A 24,217-nucleotide genomic window follows, 5' to 3' on the forward strand; every position below is an offset into this window, starting at 1 on the left:
ACAACTATTTAAATGATGTTTCCGAAGCACGTGAAGTCCTCTGGAAAGATGAATACGATCTTGCACCATGGGCTGTCCGCCTTGTTTCCTGGAAATTCACCCCAGGAATATTTGGACGAACCATAATTTACGATATTCGCACAGCAATGTACGAGCGAACATTTTCTGGAGTAGGTGCTTAGATGACAGTGCTCCTGACAGATACTGCCCACCTGCATTTCATGAAGTTGTTACTGGTCATGGGAAGGTATTCGATGCCGAACATGCTGATGTTGCTGTGAAAGGATTCGGAAACGAAAGAAGAGTTGTCATTGAATAATGTAGTTATTGATGAAGAACTAGAAAGGAAGTTGGAAGCGAAGCTTTCAACTTATACTGAAAAGCTAGCTAAAACGGCTAGTATAGCCGGTCACGTGCCCAGAGGGTACGTACGCCCTTACAGTTGCTCCCGGATGCCCTTTTATATATATATAAGATTAAATAAATGAAGTTATGTATTAAAGCTCGATTAGATATATATTATTATTAAAACATTGAATCTATATGATAAAAAGCTAGGTTAAATTTTTTAATCTGTAAAAAGTATTCTATATACTAGATTAAGAATTTACCTCCCGAAGTCGAAATATCTAAGAACTAAATTTAACTTAATATTTTTAATTAAGTCTTTATTAATAACTCATTTTCAAATATAATGATCTTATAAACAGCATATGATCTTCTAAATTCGATAATTAAGAACAATATAACTCTTTCAACTATAATTCGTTAATACATTTAAAAATTGATAATTAGAAGTAAGTAACTTTAAGCTTAAAGTATTACTCACTAATATAATATAAATAATTTATAAGCTATTATGAAGAAATATATAATATATAAGAAAGGAAGGAGACTGATTTTAAAGGGATATTTTTATATTTCTATATAAGAATTATATAATATAATAGTAGAAGTCGAAAAAGTTATTAAAATACAAATAATGAAAAAAGAAAAATGAAAAGAGAAAGTAATTGAATATAAGATTGAAACTAAAGATGATATTAGAAAAGAAGTTAAAAATGAATCTGAAAGTAATACTAGAGATTTTATAACAGGTGATTGTCAGGTACCTAGGTATGATAGTAAGATTCGATTCATTTATATGGAAATACCTATAGCGTGTCATACGGACATTTTTGTTCAGAACGATTTATTCATCTGATATACTATAATTCGATCTTGAAAGCTATTATCTGATATTTAAAATAATTATATAATACTTTACTATCATCTAATAAAAAAAGTATACTATTATCTAATCTATAATGAAATTGAATTTAATTTAATTTAATTTAATTTAATTGAATTTAATTTAATTTAATTTAATTTAATTAAATTTAATTAAATTTAATTTAATAATAAGAATAAAATTAAATATAAATTCTTTTTTTATTTAATTTAATAATAAGAATAAAATTAAATATAAATTCTTTTTTTAATAATTAATATTTTATTTTATTAAAAGAAATAAATTATCATAAAATATATTTAAATTTGGAAACCAAAGAATCTTTTTAGAATAATTATTTCTAATAAGAATCTAATTAAGAATCTAATTCTAATTCTAATTCTAATTCTAATTCTAATTCTAATTCTAATTTTAATTTGAAATTATAGTAAATTTTATTATTCTTATTATTATTTTTAATCTCTAATTTTGTTCTTTTCTTTTCTTTTCTTTTCTTTTCTCTTTATTCTTTCTTTTCTTTTCTTTTCTTTTCTTTTCTTTTCTTTTCTTTTCTTTTCTTTTCTTTCTTTTCTTTTCTTTTCTTTTCTTTTCTTTTCTTTTCTTTTCTTTTCTTTTCTTTTCTTTTCTTTTCTTTTCTTTTCTAATAGAATAATAGAATAATAGAATAATAGAATAATAGAATAATAGAATAATAGAATAATAGAATAATAGAATAATAGAATAATGATTAGATAATAATAGTATTTTTATCAGATGAAAACTTTTATCAGATAATATAAATAATCTGATCATTATCATCTAAAATCGTTTTGAACAAAAATGTCCGCATGATACGCCATAAATACCTCCACATATCTTATCTTGATAAGTGTAATCCGACCTGACCTATTAGCTTATTATGACCACATGAAGATTTTAGCGTTACATTAAACTGCAGCCACATTCACTTTAGGAATTCAAACGCCCAACCTTGGAACGCATGGTATTGGGGTTTGAGCTTTCGTTGGGCTTAAACAACATTGGTGATATATATGAATGAGCCGTTATCCTTATTTCCTAGCTATGTCAATATCTTAGCACAAACCAAGGACCTCTATTTAAACCCACGAAGCTACAAGCGAATTTTTTCATCTATTCAAGTTGAACTCGACCTTTGATTATTATTCCTTGGGAAAAGTACCAAAATTTGCTCGCCATATCGACAAGGAAGTGAGCAAAATGGATGCTGCAAATCCACCGCTAGCATCTGGTCCGAGATATCGGCCCATGAACCGTGAGAAAAACGAGTTTCGACTTCTCGAAATTCTCCCTCCGAGTAACTCTCTACATGGAGATTCCGATCCTCTCGCATTCTCAATCGATCCTATTCGCTGTGAGCTTCAATATGAGCTGCTTTCAGACGTGTCAGCTAAATCAAACCTAGAAGAGGCTTCCCTGTTTTCATTTATGAAATTGATGATGGATGATTCAGATGATCCTAAAATAATTGACGACATAAAATTATCCCGAAGTCTATTCAGCTTTGGTGAATCGATTGATGAAAAGAGCTATTACGAGCTCAGCAAAGAAAGGAAAGAAGCGCTATATGAGCACTACAAAAGCTCTCAAAAAGCACTAGAGAACTGGAGACCTGAAGGAATTAACCTTAACAAAAAATCCTTTAAAGAATGGCTTGTCACTTGCATTTGGGCTCTTTCAGACGGCGATGAAGGCCAGTGCCAATCGTTGTCATAGTATGCGCTCTCTTATGTTTGGAATGAAACACCACAATCAATATTGGGGAAGGATTATCATGGGATGGAGGCCTGGTTTACGAGAGCAGAATTGGAGGCAACTTTTGAAACAACGAGCGAGAAAGCCAATATGACACCGGAACGAATCGATGCAGATTTTGGCAGCTTTGGTAATGATGTGAATGAATACCGCCAGATTGTTGTGGATGGCGTGCCTGTTCTGATTGGCAAAAATCTTGAGAAAGCTTTGCGTACACTACGGGAGATACCAGACATTGCAAATGGAACCAGAATTTGGGTTGATGCGCTTTGTATGAATCAACAAGATATTAAAGAAAGAAACTTCGAGGTTAGACGCATGAGCGAGATTTATCAGAAGGCCAGTCGTGTGATCTCATATCTTGGTATTGGTATCAACTTGGGTTGATAAAGTGTATAGTACTTTAGTCTATTATATTTCATTTATGCTTAATTATTATTATTATAGGAAACTAGTACTTAATATAATAAAAGTGCTAATACTAGTGTATATACTAGTATATATACTAGTTGCAATATAATACCTTCTTAGATTATATAATTAATATTCTGATACTAGCAACTCTTAAGTTTGAATGGATTATGTGCTTAAGCTTAAGCCTATTATTCAATTTTAAATATAATATTCTATTTCTTTAGTTTTTATTTTATTATTCTCTTTCTATTCAATATATTATTTTAATAACTATTTTATTAATATTAATTAAATCTTTTAAAGCTTGATATATATTGTTTTTAGTTATAATATTTGTAGGATTCGATTTCTTGTTAATTCATTTAATCTTTGTAATCTTTTTATTTTTATAATATTATTGTAAAATCATAATGTTGATTAGAAGTTGTTTTTCTATGCTTGTATTGAATTTAATTAATAAGTTATATAGTGACTTAGAATCTGTATAGATTATAAGTAGTATTTACTTTTTAGGTTTGAGAATAGCATTGATAGTACTCTTAATAGCAACTTTAATATTAAAGTTTAGAATTAGTGTATATAGTTTAAAGCTAGTACACTCCTAGTGATTCTCTTGTATTTGATTAATATCCAGTAGATAATATTAGTATTACTATATTTATCTATAAGGTATATAATGTAATCGATTTGTAATAATAGATAATATTATTAGTAAAAAATATATCAATAAAAATAATTAAATCAATAAAGTTTATATCAAGAGATATAAATATAAATCCTTTTTTTGGATTATCTATTGTTATTTAATAATTTTATTAAATTTAATAATATCTTTTTTTTTTAGATCTATTATTTAAACAATAATAGAGAAATGGTATAATATTTTCGATTGATATATAGTTATAATATATGCATCTTTTGTATATTAAACAATATATTAATTCTTCAAAATAATATTCTTTTGAACTTTTTTTTTTGTTCTATATATATCGATATTTCTTGATATAATTATTCTGAAATTATTATATTGTTTTTCTTAATTTAAATAAATTTTATTATTTTTAAAAATAATCAATTTATTATTAAATTTGAATAAATAGTTTTTGATAAATTGTTTTCTATTTTTAATTATAAACTAGCTTTTTTTAACTTCTTTTATTCTAAGTATACAAATCTCTTATCTTCAATTATAAGAGTATTATTGATTTGAAGTTTATAATATTGATATAATTAGTTGAATAAAGTAAATAAGGATTATATATAAATGTATCATATTTAATCTATCCTTATAATAATTATAATAAATCCCAAACCAATGATTTCCTATCTTTAGTATACTATATAAGGGTTTAACAATATATAGTATATATCTATTATTAAGTTTAATCTTTATTAATATTTCTATATAAATAGATCTATTCAAAATCATAATTGACTGGATATATATTTATATGATATCCCATAAATAAACCTGAATATACTTATTAAATTTTTATAAAATAATAATAAGTATAAGAATAATATATTAGCTAATATATTGAATAGTTAATAATTATATTAAAACAATAATTTTATTCACATTTTTATATATTTGAATTATTAATTATAACTTTATATATACTTTATTAATTCTTTTTTCTTTAATTTTATTAACAAATCGAGATTTAAATAATTATATTTCAAACGGTATACTAACTTTTGAGATAATTTTAAAGATTCTATTTTTTATCAAACTATCAACTTTCTTGTATTATAATTCCTTATATTATATAAATATATTATCTTACAAAAATATAGTTAATTGTAATTGTAATTGTAATTTATTATCGATATTCGTTATATTAACTATATTAATTAAATTATTATACAATCGATATTATAATTATATATCTAATTATATTACTAGAAAAGATATTTATAATTGTAATATAGATATATACAATATATTAACTACTATTATATTACTATTATCATTATTTATAATATTGATATTACTCAACTTGACTTTTTTAGATTCTTCATAAAAAGGTTATACTAACATAAATCGAAATTTAATCGGTCCACTAATAAATTTTACCTTATACATCTCCCTATCCGTTTCAATCAGAATATATAATCTAATTCATTTACCTAACATATTATCACCTTTACCCTCTCTTTATACTAAAACTTATAAATTAAGTAATAAAGTAAAGATAAATGTTATAAATAGTCTATTCCTTATTCTGAATACTTTTGTAACCTATCTCTTAGCTTATATATAACATACTTCCGCTATAGCCTTCTTTGTAGCTTTTGTACATTGAATAATTATCAAATTAAAGGATTGATATCACTTAATCTAAAATATATTCTATAAACTAATAGCATAAAAATAAGCCCATTTAGTTTTACTATATCATTCACAGCTTTTACTACCATTTACAGAATTATTGACTTCATTAAATTGTTATCCTCAAACTCCTTCATCAAAATCTCATATACACAACATAATAAATAATAATATCATTCTACAATCCCTACCAAATTATACACCTCAACTAATACACTCTTAATAATAATTGATATGGATTTTATATTCTAAATAAATTCTTTATTTATAAAATTCTTTCCCGCATTATAAATAATATAATCCAATAATTCCATATATACATTAATCCAGCACTCCCGAAGGCTATCGAATATATACTTAACTGAAACATTTTCAAGAAATCAAATTACTTGATATTGTATTGCTTTATTAATAATATATAGAACTGATTCTCTTATAATATACATAATATTGATATATATAGTATAATTAAATTCAATATCCTCTAATAAAATAAATCTAAAACATTCTGATAACTTACTATACATTTAATAGTATTTATAATATTTAATGAAATACTTAATAATATTATTACTCTTATCATAACCTGCTTATTATAATATATAATAAAAATGTTATACAAATAAATAATCAAATCGATAATATAAATATTATAGTTTAATAATTGTTAAATAATAGTTATTCTAGCAAATCGACTTTTGAATAAGTTGATTTATATTTATTTTTTATATCAAAAACATATATCCATATTTTCTAATAATAGAGTATTAATTAGTTGGATTGATAAATTTGTCGGTAATATTGTTATAAAATACTTTAAATCAGTTTATATCCTTGAATTCTAATAGAAATGGAATATTGGCATCTATAATATAAAAATCAATATATCCAAATAATACTTCAATATAGAATAATCCTATTAATATTACAATCCCCTTTTCAAAGTATATATTTACAGCTCCTGTTGTTTATAGATTATATATCACTAGATATATTTATTGTTATATATAATATTATCCAATTCCAACTATAGATTTTCCTATACAAACTATATCAATATATATACCATAAAACTTCTTGCTTATATAACTTATATAAAAGATATCTATTAAATTCTTTATAGATAAAACAATCTTAATAGAGTCTTTAGTAATTATATATAGAAAAATATTGATTAATAATTAATTAAATATTTCCTAACTATTAATAGATTTTGAATTAACAAAAAATATCTCCTCTTTATTATCATTATTAATATCAAGATCTATAAAAAACTAGCCCATCTCAGTTTCTGAATCAGACTCTGTATCCATAGCCTTTCCCTTATATTCGATCAATTATTAATTGTAATATTTATTATATATATTATTACTACCAATCTTAATCTTTTTTTAGTATTTATAACGATTTTTATTTTATTCCTCCTAAATATATTTTATTGATTAATATCCCTCTTTCTTATATATCCAATAACAATTATATTAATTTAAAGAATTAGATTATTGAAACTTATTATAAGTATTACCCTTAAAGCTATTATATCTAAAACTATTATTATCTTTAAAATCCCTAAAACTACTATGATTAATATTATTACGGAATCTCTTATTAATAAATAGCACCCCATCTTCCTTATTCTTATATAATTTCTCCTATATATTAATAGATTATTACAGCTAATTAATTAAATCAAATATTTCCTTTTTAGAATCAAAATAAGCCAGATTGTATGCCTTTATATTCTTATATACAAGTATAAGTTTATTGTATAAATAGAACATCTACTACATAGCAGGATCAAGTCGATATTACAGTATACACAGCTCCTTAATTATAATAATAAAATATTTATTAAACAACTTATTTTTATATTCCTTTTTAATCGATTTAAAAGTAATACTGTTTTATTTAGATAGTATATTATATTAGTACTTTTCTCTCTTAAAGTTACTTTATATATAAATATAAAGCTCCCTAAAAATCGATAATAATAAAATATAATTAATATAAAAGAACTAAAATATACTATCCTTAAATATAATTGGAAACATCTTATATTGCAAATCTATAAATACTTTTATATATCATAAGATTTCGTAAAATATTAAAAGTTTGAAATCGAAATTATTGTCATCCCTACTATATTTCTCCTTATCAATATAGAATTTTAATAGATTAATAAAAGATTGATTATTAAAATAACTAGAATATATCGATAGTTTCTTATCCCTATCGCATTATTCCTTTTTTCTACTATTATCATCATTATTATCATTAGGATTTCCTTTTCCACTACTATTTCCATTACTATCTTTATTATCTTTTTTATTACTATTTCTATTACCATTTCTATCATTATCTCCATCACCTTCTCGATTATTATTATATTTGAAATCGTTTTTGATAAATCTCTTGATTATTCCAAATCTAAACTTAGAATTCTTAATATTACAATTCTTCAAAATTTCCTGAACCTAATCCTTTATTTATACTCCTATAATAGATTTATAAGATTGATTATATAAAACTATATATACTTCAATATCTGTTTTTAATATCATTACTCCTTGTATATATAATACCATACATAACTTTTGTATATCTATTTAATGAATCTTCACAAACTATTTATCTATAAATATATTAAAGTTATTATAAAAGACCTTAACGAGCTTGTTATTATTGATATTCTTATAATTATATTATTTGTATTTGAATTTGATATATTTAATAAACTCTCTAGTATCAATTATAACATCCTCCCCACTAATCTTTTGTTCCTTTAATAAACTTAATTACTCCTTACAATACTCCTCTTCCTCCTCTATATATAAATCCTTATTAATAATCTTAGAAACAATTATAACATTATTGCTATCCGATATAATAATATATATAAAAATAAATATTTCGAAAGTTGTAGGTATTTCGAAAGGTTATAGATATTTCGAAGGTTATAGGTATTTTGAAGGTTGTAGATATAGATGAAAGAATGTTTATAAAAGTATTTAGATAAAAATATATAGATTACCCTATATAATGTATAGTACAAAGGCTAATATATAATAAACACAAGCTCGATTCATTATAATTAACCAGATCGATCTTCTTGAATATATCTTCCTAATATAATTATTCAAAATATACTTTTTAGTATAATAATAAGAGATAGTATACTATATCTAATATAATGATATCTTTCTTTATAGTCTCTTCAGAATTTCTATCAATCTTAAAAATCACCTCAAAGTATTTAATACTTTGTAGTAGAATTTAAGGCCCTAATTTGTAATATCACTAATTAATATTAATATCAACTTAAATTAATAAAATATATAGTACTTTAGTTTATTATATTTTATTCATACTTAATCATTATTACTATAGGAAGCTAGTACTTAATATAATAGAAGTGCTAGTGTTAGTATATATACTAGTACATACACTAATTGCAATACAGTGCCCTCTTAGATCACATGATCGATATCCCGACACTTGGAGATGAAAGTGATGAATCTGGTCATATCCTCGAATTTATGGATTCGATTGGTGAAGTAATGGAGCGGCCACAAGCTATGGCTTCTTTAGCGGCCGATTTCCTCAAAAATATGCAGGTCGACATGGCTTTTTTTATGGCCAAGCTTCTGCAACGGACATATTTCAGTCGTATTTGGATTTTTCAAGAAATTGTGCTAGGTAGTGTCCAAAGCATAGTTGTATGTGGAGCAAGCCGATTTTCATGGGAGAATTTACTGCGATGTGGAAGGGTATTGATCGAGGGAATCAATGCTGGATATCCCAATAATATGAGCCTAAGACTTCATCCCATGAAAAGTATGAACGAAGGTGATGAATACTTGACGTTTGGGGATTTGCATGTCGGACTAACAAAGCTACACATGCTAAGAACTGCAATTTTTGAGTCTCAACTGGATGATATCGTCGGACAGCCTGTATTGGGCTACGATCCTTTTTGGCTTCGGATCCCAAGTAGCTATGAAGCTTCAGATTCGAGAGATCTAATTCATGGAATGATGAGCCTTTTACCAAGTTGGCTTACCGATTTGATCAATGTTAACTACTCAACAAACAACCACTTTGTGGATGTTATGAGATCATTAGCTGAAGCATATATTAAGAGCACTCAATCCTTGCAGTGGATATTGCGAAGATATCATACGCCATTTCTAGGTTATAAAGACTGGCCTACTTGGGTTCCAAATTTGACACAGAAACTTGATGATACTCACTGGCAGTGGTCAATAAATACTGAAAATCAAGCTTGTCCGGGTATTCCAATAGAAACATCTTTTGAAAAAGATGAGGTATCAGGACGACACCTTCTGGTTTGCAAAGGCACACAGATCGATGTGATTGATATGGCCACGGAAAATACCCTGATGAAGAGTCTTCAAGACAGTCCTCAGGATATCGATTCCACTCGAGACCCGCGCCAATTTATGATTCCTGACTTTGGTGATTCAGATGAAGAAAGAAAGCATCAATCTAATGACCATAAGGAACCAATATCCAAAACTCACCAATATGGCAACATGGAAGACCTCAAAGCGGCACTCAATTCATGTCTCTCCTGTGTAGGATTACGATTGAAACAAGGGCAAAACATCTTTAATTTTCCCCTCGGTATTTCCGACGATGAAGCTCTCCCACAGATGCCGCACGTACATGCGGTTAGATATCCAATAATCTCTCTGTTCAACCAGTTACGTCGAACCTTCTCATCAATTCCTCTATGGGGCACTACTTTCAAAGAGCTTTTTCCCCAAAAAGCTGCAGACGTTGAGTCAAGTAGTTACTCGAATCCGGTCATGAATACAAAGGCGGCTATTTTTGAGAGGCTTTTCATTACAGAAAGTGGTTATATTGGGATGACACTGGGGAGTATAAGAAGTGGGGACGAGGTGTGGTTATTAGCTGGGTGTGATGTGCCTGTATTGTTGAGGAAGAGTCAAAAAGTGATTGGAGCATATGAACTGCTGGGCGGAGTCTATATCCCGGGGATTATGAAAGGAGAGGCGTTAGATGGAAGGGAAAATGTTGAGTTTGAGAATGTTTCGATTTGTTAAGTTACTTTAGCTTCTTGATAGTCGAGGATATATATACTTATAATGATTGATTTAGACTGATCATTTAAGTATGTCTTTTGTAGAGAATATATGAGAAGAGAATAAGTGAGAAGAGAGTAAGTGAGAAGAGAGTAAGTGAAAAGAGAGTAAGTGAGAAGAGAGAAGTAAGAAGAGAGAAGTGAGAAGAGAGAAGTGAGAAAAGAGAAGTAAAAAGAGAGAAGTGAGAAGAGAGAAGAAACAATAATTCCTATTCCCAGAAGTATTATCTAGAGCATCTAAAATCCTACAATAAAACTAACTCCAGATATGAAAACTCGCTTATTTTTTGAATTGAAGGAGAGATGAAAACTATATAAGTTAAGTTTACAATAAAAGCTCAAGTAACATTTAAGTCGAATATTGATATTAAGATATACAGTTTCCTATGTATAGCTAGCTCCCGAGTCTTTAAACATAATACATCTTTAATATTTAGAACCTATCATCGTAGGTACTATATCATTCGTTCCTTCTCGTATAAATAGTTAGATTAGAATATACTCTTTCTTAACTCTAAATTAGTTACTATCAAAAGATTCAAAACCCTATCTACTAATAATTAACAATGAGATAGTATATTTTTAACTCTAATCTAGTTATTATTAGGAGATTTAAAATCCTATTGATTAATAGTATAAGCTAGAGATATAAATCTTAATAATCTAAAATTATTTAAATCGATATAACTACATATATAAGTACGGATTTTCTTCATTTATTTAATCTAACAGATAATAATTATATTCCGCGAAAGAGAAATAATTATAAGATCTAAGAGTTACTACTCGAGAAGAGATAGATAATAAAATACTAGAAACGAAAAACGCGAGATGAGAATACTTTATTTCTTATTGTAAATTATATATATAATAACATCTCAGTTAAGTATCAAGTAAAAAAGACTATAATAACTAGATATTATTACATCTCAACTAATAAATAAAATAAAATCGAATATCTTCTTAATTAAACTTCTTAGCGAGAAACAAAGTGTAAAAATAAAAGATACTATAAATTTAAAAAAATGAATAATAACTCTAAAATATAAAATCAAGCAAAACATTTAATAAATATACATCTATCTAATTAAAATGATAGTCTTCTATTCATTAAGTAAAAACTATACTAGAATATAATATCTAGATAGAATAAAAAAAATCTAAATAACCTATTCAAATTATAAAATAAAAATATCTCAAATATAGAAATAAGTATTTAGAGATGAGAAGATAAAAATATCTTAAATGAAATTAATCAATAAATATATTTCTATTTTAAGATAGAACGAATATGAGATAGAATATAATCGAGTATAAAAGAAGTTTAGAGATTATAAATTTAATTAAATTTAAAAACAACTTTAAAACAACTGACTAATATCAAACTCTAAATAATCAAATAACAAAATCTCTATTACTACTATAATTCTAGAATATCGATTTATAATCTCGAAGAAAACTAGACTTTTAAAAGTTATTGAAAGAATATATATATAATCGATCTCGAATAATAGTTTAGATTAGATAATTATTAAGAAATATTCATTATTTGAGAATTTTATTTATATCTCTTGAGGTGATAGTTTATATAATTTGAGACTCTAATAATCTTTTTACATTCATCTCAAGTTTTTGGAGCACGTGCGAAACACGTGACATTCTATCACGTGCCCTCAGATGGGATAGTGACACATAGAGTAGCAATCCCCGTTCGTACGAAGGGGATAGATAGAATAATAATACCTTCTAATTCTATATATCTTATATATATACCTTACGAAGTCCAATTAATATAAAGAGATATACATCGTGAGAATTAGGAGAGTTTAGAATTCTAGAATTTAAAAGCAAAATACATATATGATTTCTATCTCCTATTACTACGCTATATCAGGTATCATGTAATTCTAAACCAATCTGAATTTCGTCTCCTGTACCCCAGCATTACTTCCTGATATAAATCATTCTTTCAGCCCGATCATTAAAGCACTTGGTATCTCCCGGCACAAGCCAAACCCCTCAAAAACTCCCTGTAGCCCAAGCTTAGCAAGTACCTATCAATAACCCTCCTTAACCTTCTCAAAGAGGCTACATTCCTGCTTAGTAGGTCTAGCAAGATTGATAGGATCCTGATCACGTCCATTGAATTGAGGCAGTCTTTTCAACGTAAATCTCCAATACTTTCCTCCCTTTCCATTAGTTGCCGATTCGCCCTTGATGACTGTATAGAGCCCATCGTATCGAATGCCCATAGCTGGCCCATGTTTCCACGCACAGCCGGCGTTTCTCAAAACACGAACTGGATTCTCGGTCTCTATTGATCGTCTCAAGACTATCACACCGTGCTTTGTCGTTTCAGGTTCTTTTGCCGTGGAATCTATGGCTCCAGGAGCAGAATATTCGATAGTATCACCCTCATCCACGTCGAATCCGTCATAGTGTTTGGAAATCATGATACTATAAGCTCCTTCTTCTAAATTTCCGACGATTCCAGCTTGTGGAGCACCTAGAGTAAAAGATTAGTTTGTATTCGTGGTAATTGGCGATGCTGTATAAATAAACTTACCATGAGCACCATCTCGAAGCGCAGCTATTTGTCTGGCCCAACAATCCCCGACGGTAAGACCATTGTGACCATATACCTTACAATCTTTGGCCTCGAAATCCTTTCTGATAGACAAGTTGAGTAGACAACCACGCATAATACCGCTATCTCCCCAGATAGGATGATTGGAAGGCGGTAAGTGAACGGGGGTTACAGGGCCGGAGGTCGAATTATTCCTAGATTTCTTCGAAGATGCAGGAGTCTCACAGACGGACTTTCGCTTCTTATTTTTATTTGCATTGGCAGATTGTGAGTCGATAGTCAATGCTGCCGCTGGTGGAGGTGGCGGTGGAGCATCGAAACCATTTTGAGCCTCAATTCTATCGATCAGAGCTTTTGCAATGCTGGAGGATTCTTTAGGGCATAATGGATAGGTAAAGAGCTCAAGGACTTCCTTGAGTTTGAGAGACTTGCTATGATGGTGGTTAGCTACTTTATCGTCGTGGATACTACAAAAACAGTAGAAGTGACCAAAAGAATGGCCTCGTACCTGATATCTGGTGTAATGCTGTCTTCGACGCGTGAGATTATATAGAGAAAGATCTTGGCTTTTCGCCAGTTCTCAAGAATTGGCTCGTGGCCATTTTTGGAAGAAACAGCTGCCAGTTTGACAGCCGTTCTTATCTCGTCGAGTGTTTTAAAGGCAGCTGTCGGTTCAATGTTGATATCGGAGACTTTAAATCCATGCTCCATATCAATTTTCAACAGCTTGTCGATAGCAGCTTTCGGGTCAAACTGAGGCTCAATCGATAAGATGTCAACATTGCCATTATCATTAATATCCGGCTCCTCATTTATAGAAACTTCGGTATTTTCGGGAACAGGAGATAATTGAGTATCTGACAGCGGTTCAGATTGTATACGCAATTGCTCCTAGGTGAAAGTTAGTTCCAAAAATCAGGTTTCGCAAGTAGATATAGAGCTTACAATTGTGGAGTCAATTTGGTCAGGAACTCGAGATGTAGCAGAAAGTGGAAGCTCCGGCAGAGGTTCCTTCTTAATTCGCAATTCCTTCTGAGATAAAAAGTTAGCTTGGAATCCAGAATTCTTGAGAAACCCCTTCAATAAAAGCTGCAGGACAAAGATTAAGTTATAAACTCATAATCCATTCGAAAATACAACCATTTCATGCATGGTAATTGCTATAATAGCTGCTATAATTGATGGATTGAAGACTTACAAGAGCAGACGCCCCACCAAGTGAAGCTACCCCTCCATTCTCCATACCCATGGTAGAGAGAAGGAAAGTTTAATAGTAATTCGAAGTAACGACCAGCTGAATGAAGCAAAGAAATTATTATTTTTATAAAAGAACCCAGCAAAAGTCAAAAAGGAAGTAAAGAAGTGATATCTGTCGATACTTCTATTTTGTTATTGTGTTGGAGTGGAGGAAGAAGGTTGTAGAAATATCTAGGCTTGGGCTAGGTCCTTAATTTATAATCATCTTGAAGACGAACGCGGCAAACACTCACTCAATGCTACTGATTGGATAAAATCGGGAAAATATAGACGATTGACCTTACGAAGAGTAACCAGGTGGAAATTACCCTGGTAAAATATTTTTTAATTATTTAAAAAGGGTTTAAAGATATCTTCTTCATTTATAAGTAGATACAAACGCGTGTAAGATATAGTCTACTACTTATTATAAAAGCTTTATCTTTTACTAGTAGATGAGAAAGAGTCTACTAAAGGTAATATCAAACGGAGAAGGACTTCTTATAGGAAGGAACTTCTAATGTTAAAAGGAGTACGTGAGCGATTAGATATCTAAAGAAACCTACGAAATAGCGGATATCTAGATACTTATGAGATATATACGATAAAGAACTTCGCAATGACGTGTTTACCTTTATAAACATAATTGACTAAAAGGTTAGAAGGAGGAATCCGTAGAATTGGTCATTCTATTGTTTTAAGGAATGTGAAAATCGGTTGTTTTCAAACAAGTCTTTATTTGAATCAAGTTGTTAACATTCCAACTCACTGGTGACTATGCTTGGGTCACCGGGGAGTGAAGTGGTAAGGACTTCTAACCCCATGATGCCCTCAACTCTATACAAACATTACAACAAGTTCCAAACCACACTGGTAAGAATCAATTGGAAACCAATTATAAAAGCAACTTTCACTACATCAAAGTCCTGGATTCGGTCCTGATTTTAACAACAACACAGACAGTTACTTAATTGTTAATTGACACGGAATATTGGTCAAAAACTATTTTCTGAAGACTGACTGACTACAATCATGGAGGAATTTGATGATTATATCTTCAGGATGAAAGGGGTTTGCTTCACTGCAGTCTGAAGCACATATTAGATGAGTCTGTCTTTCTTGCTATGATCTTTTTCGTTTTGTTTGCCAAAGAAGTGCTGACCAGTTGTGTGCCATAGATCATAGAGTTACCCCGCCACACCAGCTCTCTCTCACTTCACGTTCTACAGTCTGCAGTCAACCATCCATCGCCATCATAATTCAATACAACGGAGGACTACGCGCACCAAGAATTACTGAGCACATAATAAAACTATGACTCAGCCTTGTCAGCAAGTACGTGGGTGGTCATGGACTGACATAGAGGGTTGTCGACATGAACGGGAATTCCCCAGACAGGGAGCATAAAATATGGAACGAACACATCACTGATGGGAAGCCAAAGCTGGCGGAGATACCATTCAATCTGCAAGACAAAACAAATCATACAATGGAGACAATTGGGAGACCACTGGGAAGGAACACACAAACACACAAATCTGGCGATTTTCAGGTAGTGCAGTGGGAGCAATGCGCGCAAAGTTGCCATATCTGCCATTGAACAAGAGCTCTCAAGCCAGCTCAACATTCTCATGAAAGAGAACCAATTGGAGGATAAAATACAACTCCAATTGTCCAATTATCCACGACCGACATCAAGCTCAAACAACAACACCAAAGAAAACACACAATCGAAACGAACAAGAAGCAATTGATGGAAATTACACAGATTGAACAAGCAAGGCAACATGAGAAGGTTCAAGATTCAAGCTTGGGTTTCGATAAGAGATTATAGATTATGTTAAATCGATACTAAATTGTGCTTAATTCAACCCGAAGTTCACCCAGAGAAAGTCCAGTCACCTGCAGTCCAACCAAAAACAAGGACAATGATAGCAGTACCAATGAATCATTGAGTATGGAATTCTGGAATGGAACGAACTTTTGGGAATTTTATTACTTAAAGATAATTTCAACATAATTACATTTCAAACTACAATATGTGAGTTCTACGATTTAGCAGATTTCCCCATGTCAAGCAGATACACTGATTATGAGGATCTGGTCAGGATTTAGTTGATATTGCGATGGAAAGGAGGTATAGGTCATATCTTGCCTCTCAACACGTTGCAGCTGCCAAAGTTTGAGCAGGGCAAAGTCCAGGGAAGTGGAATCTGAAGGGGCTACAGTTTACAGCTTGGCTTTGTGCATTTGAATATATCAAAAGAGCGAAGTGAGTGAAAGAGAGTCTAGATTTGAAGAGTATCTATAACAGGAGCTCTACATGATCATTCACAACTCAAGAACGGTCCCAAAATTCACGGGCAGAAAGTCGCATTTGTGGTCGTTCTTAGCAATGGCTCATAGTAAGTACCTAGGTAGCTTTCTACTCTTCTCTAACAGACCTTAATACCAGAAGCAATGCCCGAATTGCAAATATACTTCTCAGCTATCCTAAGTAACATATACTCTCGAAGCCAGGTACCAAGTATATATTTATCCATGGACTTCGAAGAACACCGAATAATCTCAACCCCCTTCCTCTCTTCCCTCCCACGATCCCTCCAAACCCCTGGCAAGTGCGCAACCCACAGTCCGGAACTGAGAGCGTCCACGTCTTCAATCTACCACAACTCACTGGAACATGCAAAAACACCCTTCAAAATGCAAGATATCGACAGGTATGCAGAATAATACACTTAACTATGCTTTAGTACTTTCCCTTTTCCTGAATATCCAGGTACCGCGACCATGTCACCCAAGAAACACCGATTCCGTATTTGAAGCACAAAAAATACACAGTTGAAATCGGCTCTATTGGCTACCTACTTTTACATAAAATGCTACCCAGACTTATGACCATAGATTATCCCTCTTTTCGATTTTCCCCATTGCACATTTTCCTTTCAGACATACCTCTAGCAGCAACATGGAAGTTTTGCGTAGGTATAATTATCCAAAACTCACGCATGGGCAGAGGCAAGAATGATAGAGTCAGTATCTAGATCGTGGGAGATGTATTAGATACTCCACCTTCTCTATTGCAGACCCAGCGAGTCGCGACAAAGATACCAAATCTTTCAAGTCGTGCAAAAACATAATATAAATCTATCATCTCCACATACCTACATACCTCCAATCCCAGACAAAACGATCAACCAACCTCGAATCTCCAATTGCCCTTGAAGGCCCTTCCTTTCCCACTCTATCCCGAGCAAAAATCTCACGCATATCATGCACAGAATAGACCACAAATAAATAGCTTCATGGCCCTCTCAATTCTCTTCTCTATTCATAAGTGATAAATGATAATCATACTGTATACATTATCGCTTCCTCTCCCTCTCCCTCAAGAAACAAAACCCCCAACTCCAAAATCTCGCTAACCCAACTCAAACTCCTTACTCCTTACTCCTTGCTCGCGATATTTCAAAGGCAAAAAGGAAAGAAAAGAGGTAAACAAATCCTTCCCGCCGATTCATTTCTCTTTCCGCCAATTGGGAAATACATTTCCATCTCAGGCGTAGATTCTTCAAACGCTTTTGATTCGGGAACCGTGTCATCGACTCGACCTCTCGCACACTATTAATCAAGCATTGTGAATTTTCAATCCTCCTTCGTTCTTTCGTTCGCCTCCTTAAAACACCATTCCTCACACCCTGCAAATCCATTTCATTGTTCGCCAAAGAGAGTATCATCCTAACCTGCAACTCACCCATTACTCTACTACCTTTTCCTCTCGCTCTCATCCCTCCCCTTCTCCTCCTCCTCCTCACCCCGGAAACGCAGCCGGTGGTCTCGGCGGCGTCATAAGAAGTCCATTCCCATTTCCATTTCCATTCCCATTCGCACCCCCATTCGCACCCCCACCCCCACTCCCACTCCCATTCCCACCCCTCTGCGAAGGCGCCATAAACGAAATCTGTCTCGCCCTCGCCGGTTTCGCCGGCATCGCTATCACCTTCGCAAACGCCTCCATACTTGCTTCATGATCCCGCAGTCTCCTTTCGTGTTTTCTCATAAATTCTAGGGGCGGATTTGCGTTAGTTTTTCCATTCCTTGATTGTAAACTTAGTCCTCTGCTTCCATATTCCTATTCCTATCCCTATTCTTTCACGTGATTCCTCCCTCCTTCCTTCCTCCTCACCCCAACCCCCGGAGAAAAATACAAATAAATAAATAAATAAATAAATAAAACACACCTTCATGTTTCCTCACCTCCTCCTGATGAATCCTCATCTCTTCCGCATGTTTCAACGCCTCCGTCTCATAATACTGTTCCATCTCATACTGTTCCTGCGCGATCCGATCCGCCTCGGCCTGGATGCGCATCTGGGCTTCCATCATGCGGTCCTGCGCCGCGCTCATCTCGTCGAGTTCGCGCGCGCGCTGTTCGGCCTGTCGCTCATATTCGACGATACGAGGGGGTTTTTGAGACATGGTGGCGAGGGTGCGGAGGGGTGGGTGTGGTTGTGGTTGTGGTTGTGGTTAGATGGTAGGTGTGCTGATTGCAGATGTGGGAGTGAGGATGAGAAGGGTGCATGTGTGAATTGATGGGTTTTTGTTCAATCAATCAATCAATCAATCGAGTTCAATTTTCAGCAATAGAGAGAGGAGAGATAGATGGATAGGTAGGTATCCAAGATACGTATATAACAAGTAAGGAAGTCAGCAAACCGACAAACCGACAGACAAACCGACCGGTATAAATCCCAAGCGATAAAGAAATCAAGAAATCCAGAAATTCATCCATCCGCACCCCTCCCCATCCCCCCCCCCCCAAAATCAAAACAAGTTAAGATTAAGTTCTGACGAAAATCTCGCCATCCACGTTTCGACACCCCATCCGCATTGTCACATCCTCCTCACCATCCCTAATATCACTCATTACACACCATACGCATCTCCAATCTCCATCTTCCCTTTCTTCAAACCCACCCCATCAGACGTTCCTGCGGTTTCATTTGCAAATTTGCCATACCGTACCGTGTCCAGTTGCCGCGCTGCAAACCTGTAACAGATGGGTGTGAGACAAGTCGTGTGTCAGAATCGTGGGTGCTTGGGCGTCTTGCAATTCCTTGCTCAGGCGAATTGTTTAGTTCATCGTCGATGTTTTAGTCTCGGGTCTGTGTTCTCCACTCTATCTTGGCATTTCGGAAGCGAATCAAGCGATGGAATAGATAGTTGTAGAGATGACGGTTTGTATGTGTGCGCATGGGGAAATTGTTTCGTTTGGATCGTGGGATGTGAGTTCTCTGAGTCTTGGGTTCGTTACGAGAGTTATAGATCGGATTTTTTTTTCTTCATTGCGATGGGTTCGGATTTTCGATCTTCGGATACACAAGTAAGAAGAATGAGAAGGTTGAGACGGGAATTGTTTCTGGCTCGTCCTGTGATTCATGGCGGATGTATGTACATATACCTATGCTTGGTAGGTACGCACGACGGGTTCATCTTAACTTTTGTGTGATAGATTTGTTAGAATACTTTTCGTTGTGGAAAGTTATATATTCAATTGTGTTAAGAGAACAAAATACAAGGAAGAAAATCGATATACAATAAATCTGCAAACATTCAAACGCCTACCCTAATTTTGGTTCCAATCCCAGTGCCAACTCCATGTAACTACACTCAACCCCAACTTTTCTCCAATCAAATTACCAATCAATGCCGCCTCCCTCTCCCCCTACTCTCACTTCCCTTCTCTTTTCCGCCGGCTTTCTCCCCTTCATTCTCCCCCCATCCATCGCAAACCCAATCTTCTCATCCAACTTTTTAAACTGTCTTTCGCCTGCCTCTCCTTCTCTAACCCTCCACCTCTCCATTCCCAACACTCCATCCAACTCATAAACCGGGGGCAACTTCAAATAAACCCATCCATTCTCTCTCTCCTCCGCCTCAAAAATCGCTATACTAACTTCCTCATCATTCTTACACCTCCCCTTATCCTCTCCATTCAAATTAAAATTCCTCTTATGATTCGGACACGAGATCCAAAGATTCTTCTCCTCCTTCCCCTCACTCCCAGGAATAGAAACCGAGCCATGACCCGAATCTCCAATCAACCCATCACTCAAAACAAACGCCCTCTTATGCGGACACATCTGCTGACTTGCCAGCCATCTCCCCTGTACTCTCCAAACCGCCAACTGCGTATCCCCCCTCTTCACGCTTGCCGAAATCCCACTGGGCGCCTCATCCGCGCCCTTAAAATGATCTTTCTTAATCACCCTCTCCCAATTCAAACTCGTCCACTTCACATTCCTGAAATCCGTCTTCGCGCTCTCCTTCGTCCAATCCACCGGTCTCGTTTGTCCCCGCTCAACCTGCACATCCATATTCTCAACCCGATCATCACAATTATCAAACTGATTAAACTTTTCTCTCATTTCCTCATCCTCAATCGCAGCTTTCCATTCATCAAAGAAACTCCCCACTAATTCCTCCATCTGCGCTTCCAAACTCGCACAAATACCTAGCTTATCTTCCAAGATAACTTCGCGGAGATATTTGATCCCGCCGGGAAGAGCTTCCAGCCATCGCGCTGTACGTTGCAGTTTATCGGCTGTGCGGATGTATAAGATGAGGTAGCGGTCTAGGATCGAGATAACCGAGTCTGGGGGGACATCTTTGGCTAGGAGCTCGCTGTGACGGGGTGTAGCGCCACCATTTCCGCCAACGAAAATATTGAAACCTTTTTCTGTGGCTATGAGTCCGAAACTAATGACAGCCGATTAGTATTAATATTCAACAAATAAACAAGAATCAAACCATCAAAACCAGAAATGAGGAACCTACTCTTTATTCTGCGCCTCAGCACATTCCCTCACACACCCACTTACACCCCCCTTAATCTTATGCGGCGATCGAATACTCTTATACCTCTCCTCCAATCGAACCGCCATCCCCACCGAATCTCCAATACCATACCGACACCAAGTAGTTCCCACACAACTTTTGACCGTCCGCAAACTCTTCGCATACGCATGCCCAGATTCCATACCTCCTTCTACCAGCTCCTTCCAGATCGCCAGAAGATCCTGTTTCTTCGCTCCAAACATATCGATTCTCTGACCGCCGGTAATCTTAGTGTAGAGATTATATTTCTTCGCCACATTTCCTATAAGGATCAACTTATCCGGCGTGATTTCTCCCGCAGATACTCGTGGCACAACAGAGAACGTACCATTTCGTTGGATGTTCGCTAAGAAACGATCGTTAGTTTCCTGAAGCCCATGCAGCGGACGCGAAATAACGTGTTTGTTGTAGAGCGAGCTGAAGATCGATCCGATCGAAGGTTTACACGCTTCGCACCCCTGACTCTCGGGATCATTTCCCGCTTCTCGCATTACCTCCGCGAGGGTCTTTAAACCCTTGACGGAAATGATGTTATAGAGATCTGCGCGTGAGTAGTTGAAATGGGGACAGATGTGATTTTTGACTTCTTGACCCATGGACTTCATCGTACTGTTGAAGATGCTGGTTACCAGGGGCATGCAGCCACCACATCCCGTTCCGGCTTTGGTGCATGATTTGACGTCTCCGATGCTTTTGCATGTGCCTTGCTTGACCGAATGGACGACGTCTCCTTTGCTGACATTGTGACATGAGCATATTTGAGTGTCGTCGTCCAAGTCGTCTCCACCTTCATCACCTTCCTTGCTGGCTCCGAGGATAAACTGACTAGGTGGTACATCTAGCATCTTTTGATTCTTCACCATAGGCACCAGTTTGACATAATCTTTCGTGTCTCCAATCATCATACCACCCAAGAGGTATTTTCCATCCATGGTGAACAAATATTTCTTGTAGACAGCTTGGAAAGGATCTTTGTACGTAAGTGCCTTAACCGGTGACGGCCTAGGTTCAGTCGTCAACTGTATCGAAGAACCCGAAGAATCCTCATCCTTCCTCGCCGCTCTGATCGGTAAATTTTTAGGCCCATCTCGATCCGCGAAGAAATCCCCAAAACTGGCAACCTCCACTCCCAACAACTTCAACTTCGTGCTGAGATCGGGTCGCTTAAATTTCCGATACGCATGTATCTTTGCCTGTGTCAAGTTGAAAGACAACACATCTGCCATTTCGATTCCCGGCGCAATCAATCCGAAGGTTTGATTCTTCCAACTCGCACACTCGCCAATCGCGTAGACGTCTTTGACACTCGTACTCAAATCATCTCCGACGACGATTCCTCCTCCGCGCTCCGCGCATTTAATGCCTGCTTGACGGGCAAGTTCGTCGCGAGCCTTGATACCGATGGCAAAACAGATGGTCGAGCATTCCATCTCTTCTCCATCTTCAAACACCACACCCTTCACCTCATTCTCCTCCGTCACCTCGATCTTGCCAACTCGTTTGGACAACATGACATCCAAACCCAATCCTCTCACCTGTTCCACCACCAAGCCTCCAGCATCAGAATCAAGCTGTCGACTCAACACCCACTTATTCCGCTCAATCAAATGTACTTTTTTATAATTCTCCAGATCCATCATAGCTTTCGCAGCTTCGAGACCCAAGAGTCCTCCACCCACCACAAGCCCATGTGTATCCTTTTTCTGATCCGAAAACCGGATAAGATTTTCCAAATCCTCTATAGTTCGATACACAAAAACTCCTTTGGCATCATGCCCGGGTGTTTGCGTCGGCACAAGGGCATCAGATCCCGTAGCCAAAACAAGAATATCATACGCGACCGTTTCGCCCGACGCACACGTAACTTTTTTGCTGGAATGACAAATCTCCACAACCTTGGTATTGATATGATAATTGAGGGACCCGGCCGGAACATCCGCATACTGATCTCTGCATTAACACTCAAAAATATCTACCAGACCAAAAAGTAAAACTCACCCAAGTCTTCGGATTCAGATACAAATTCTCCACAATCCGATGTTGAAAAAAACTCGTCAGACCAACTCGATTGTATGCGAGATGTGATTCTTCGCCTATAACCACGATATCGTATTCCCTCTTCTTCGCATCCAATTTCATCAATTTCTCTCTAATTGAACATTAGCATACATCCCAGAATCGAACCTCATCTAACCATGCCTTCAACGAAGATCCCCATATCCAATAAGTCCATAAATGAAAACTCACATAAAAGCAATCCCCACCATCCCCAACCCAACAACCACCACTTTCTTTCTCTCCGCGCCTGGATTCTCATTCCCAGATGCATTTACCCCGTCGAACCCCTCATTCTTATTACTCACATCTTGCACCACCTCAACCGGAACCTGCGATTGCAACTTCGACATGTCGATACTGCTGCTCCGGGAAAAGAAAAAGGAACCTGTATAATTTCCCAATCCGTAGATTATTTTCGTATGCACTGAAGAGAAGTCCACTGTACGAGTATATCCCGATCGAGCCTCAAACACGTAGATACATATATATATATATATATATATATAAAAGTATATTTAATACACTTTCTGCCCAGCAATAAAGTGTTCACTTGAGCTTCGATGA

At 34.5% G+C, this 24,217-nt stretch overlaps 5 protein-coding genes across 5 annotated transcripts; 2 read left to right on the forward strand and 3 right to left on the reverse strand.

Annotated features, from left to right (window-relative positions):
- Positions 1-2,449: 2,449 nt before the first annotated feature.
- Positions 2,450-2,965, forward strand: EAE98_005712 (uncharacterized protein; the record flags this gene model as incomplete). Its single annotated transcript, XM_038953334.1, has 1 exon — positions 2,450-2,965. The coding sequence occupies one exon, from the start codon at positions 2,450-2,452 to the stop codon at positions 2,963-2,965; it is 516 nt and encodes a 171-aa protein (XP_038810435.1).
- A 6,360-nt stretch (positions 2,966-9,325) lies between these two features.
- Positions 9,326-10,837, forward strand: EAE98_005713 (uncharacterized protein; the record flags this gene model as incomplete). The annotated part of the gene is made up of 1 exon (XM_038953335.1): positions 9,326-10,837. One exon carries the CDS (start codon positions 9,326-9,328, stop codon positions 10,835-10,837), a length of 1,512 nt encoding a protein of 503 aa, XP_038810436.1.
- A 2,095-nt stretch (positions 10,838-12,932) lies between these two features.
- Positions 12,933-14,711, reverse strand: EAE98_005714 (uncharacterized protein; the record flags this gene model as incomplete). The annotated part of the gene is made up of 5 exons (XM_038953336.1): positions 12,933-13,381; positions 13,442-13,893; positions 13,971-14,353; positions 14,408-14,494; positions 14,661-14,711. 5 exons carry the CDS (start codon positions 14,709-14,711, stop codon positions 12,933-12,935), a joined length of 1,422 nt encoding a protein of 473 aa, XP_038810437.1.
- A 3,798-nt stretch (positions 14,712-18,509) lies between these two features.
- On the reverse strand, positions 18,510-19,177 carry EAE98_005715 (uncharacterized protein; the record flags this gene model as incomplete). The annotated part of the gene is made up of 2 exons (XM_038953337.1): positions 18,510-18,763; positions 18,940-19,177. The coding sequence occupies 2 exons, from the start codon at positions 19,175-19,177 to the stop codon at positions 18,510-18,512; spliced, it is 492 nt and encodes a 163-aa protein (XP_038810438.1).
- Positions 19,178-20,394: 1,217 nt separating this feature from the next.
- Positions 20,395-24,003, reverse strand: EAE98_005716 (uncharacterized protein; the record flags this gene model as incomplete). Its single annotated transcript, XM_038953338.1, has 4 exons — positions 20,395-21,457; positions 21,536-23,538; positions 23,594-23,744; positions 23,843-24,003. The coding sequence occupies 4 exons, from the start codon at positions 24,001-24,003 to the stop codon at positions 20,395-20,397; spliced, it is 3,378 nt and encodes a 1,125-aa protein (XP_038810439.1).
- Positions 24,004-24,217: the final 214 nt, after the last annotated feature.

This window comes from Botrytis deweyae (assembly GCF_014898535.1).
Source record: "Botrytis deweyae strain B1 chromosome Unknown BDEW_011, whole genome shotgun sequence".
Classification (NCBI taxonomy): domain Eukaryota; kingdom Fungi; phylum Ascomycota; class Leotiomycetes; order Helotiales; family Sclerotiniaceae; genus Botrytis; species Botrytis deweyae.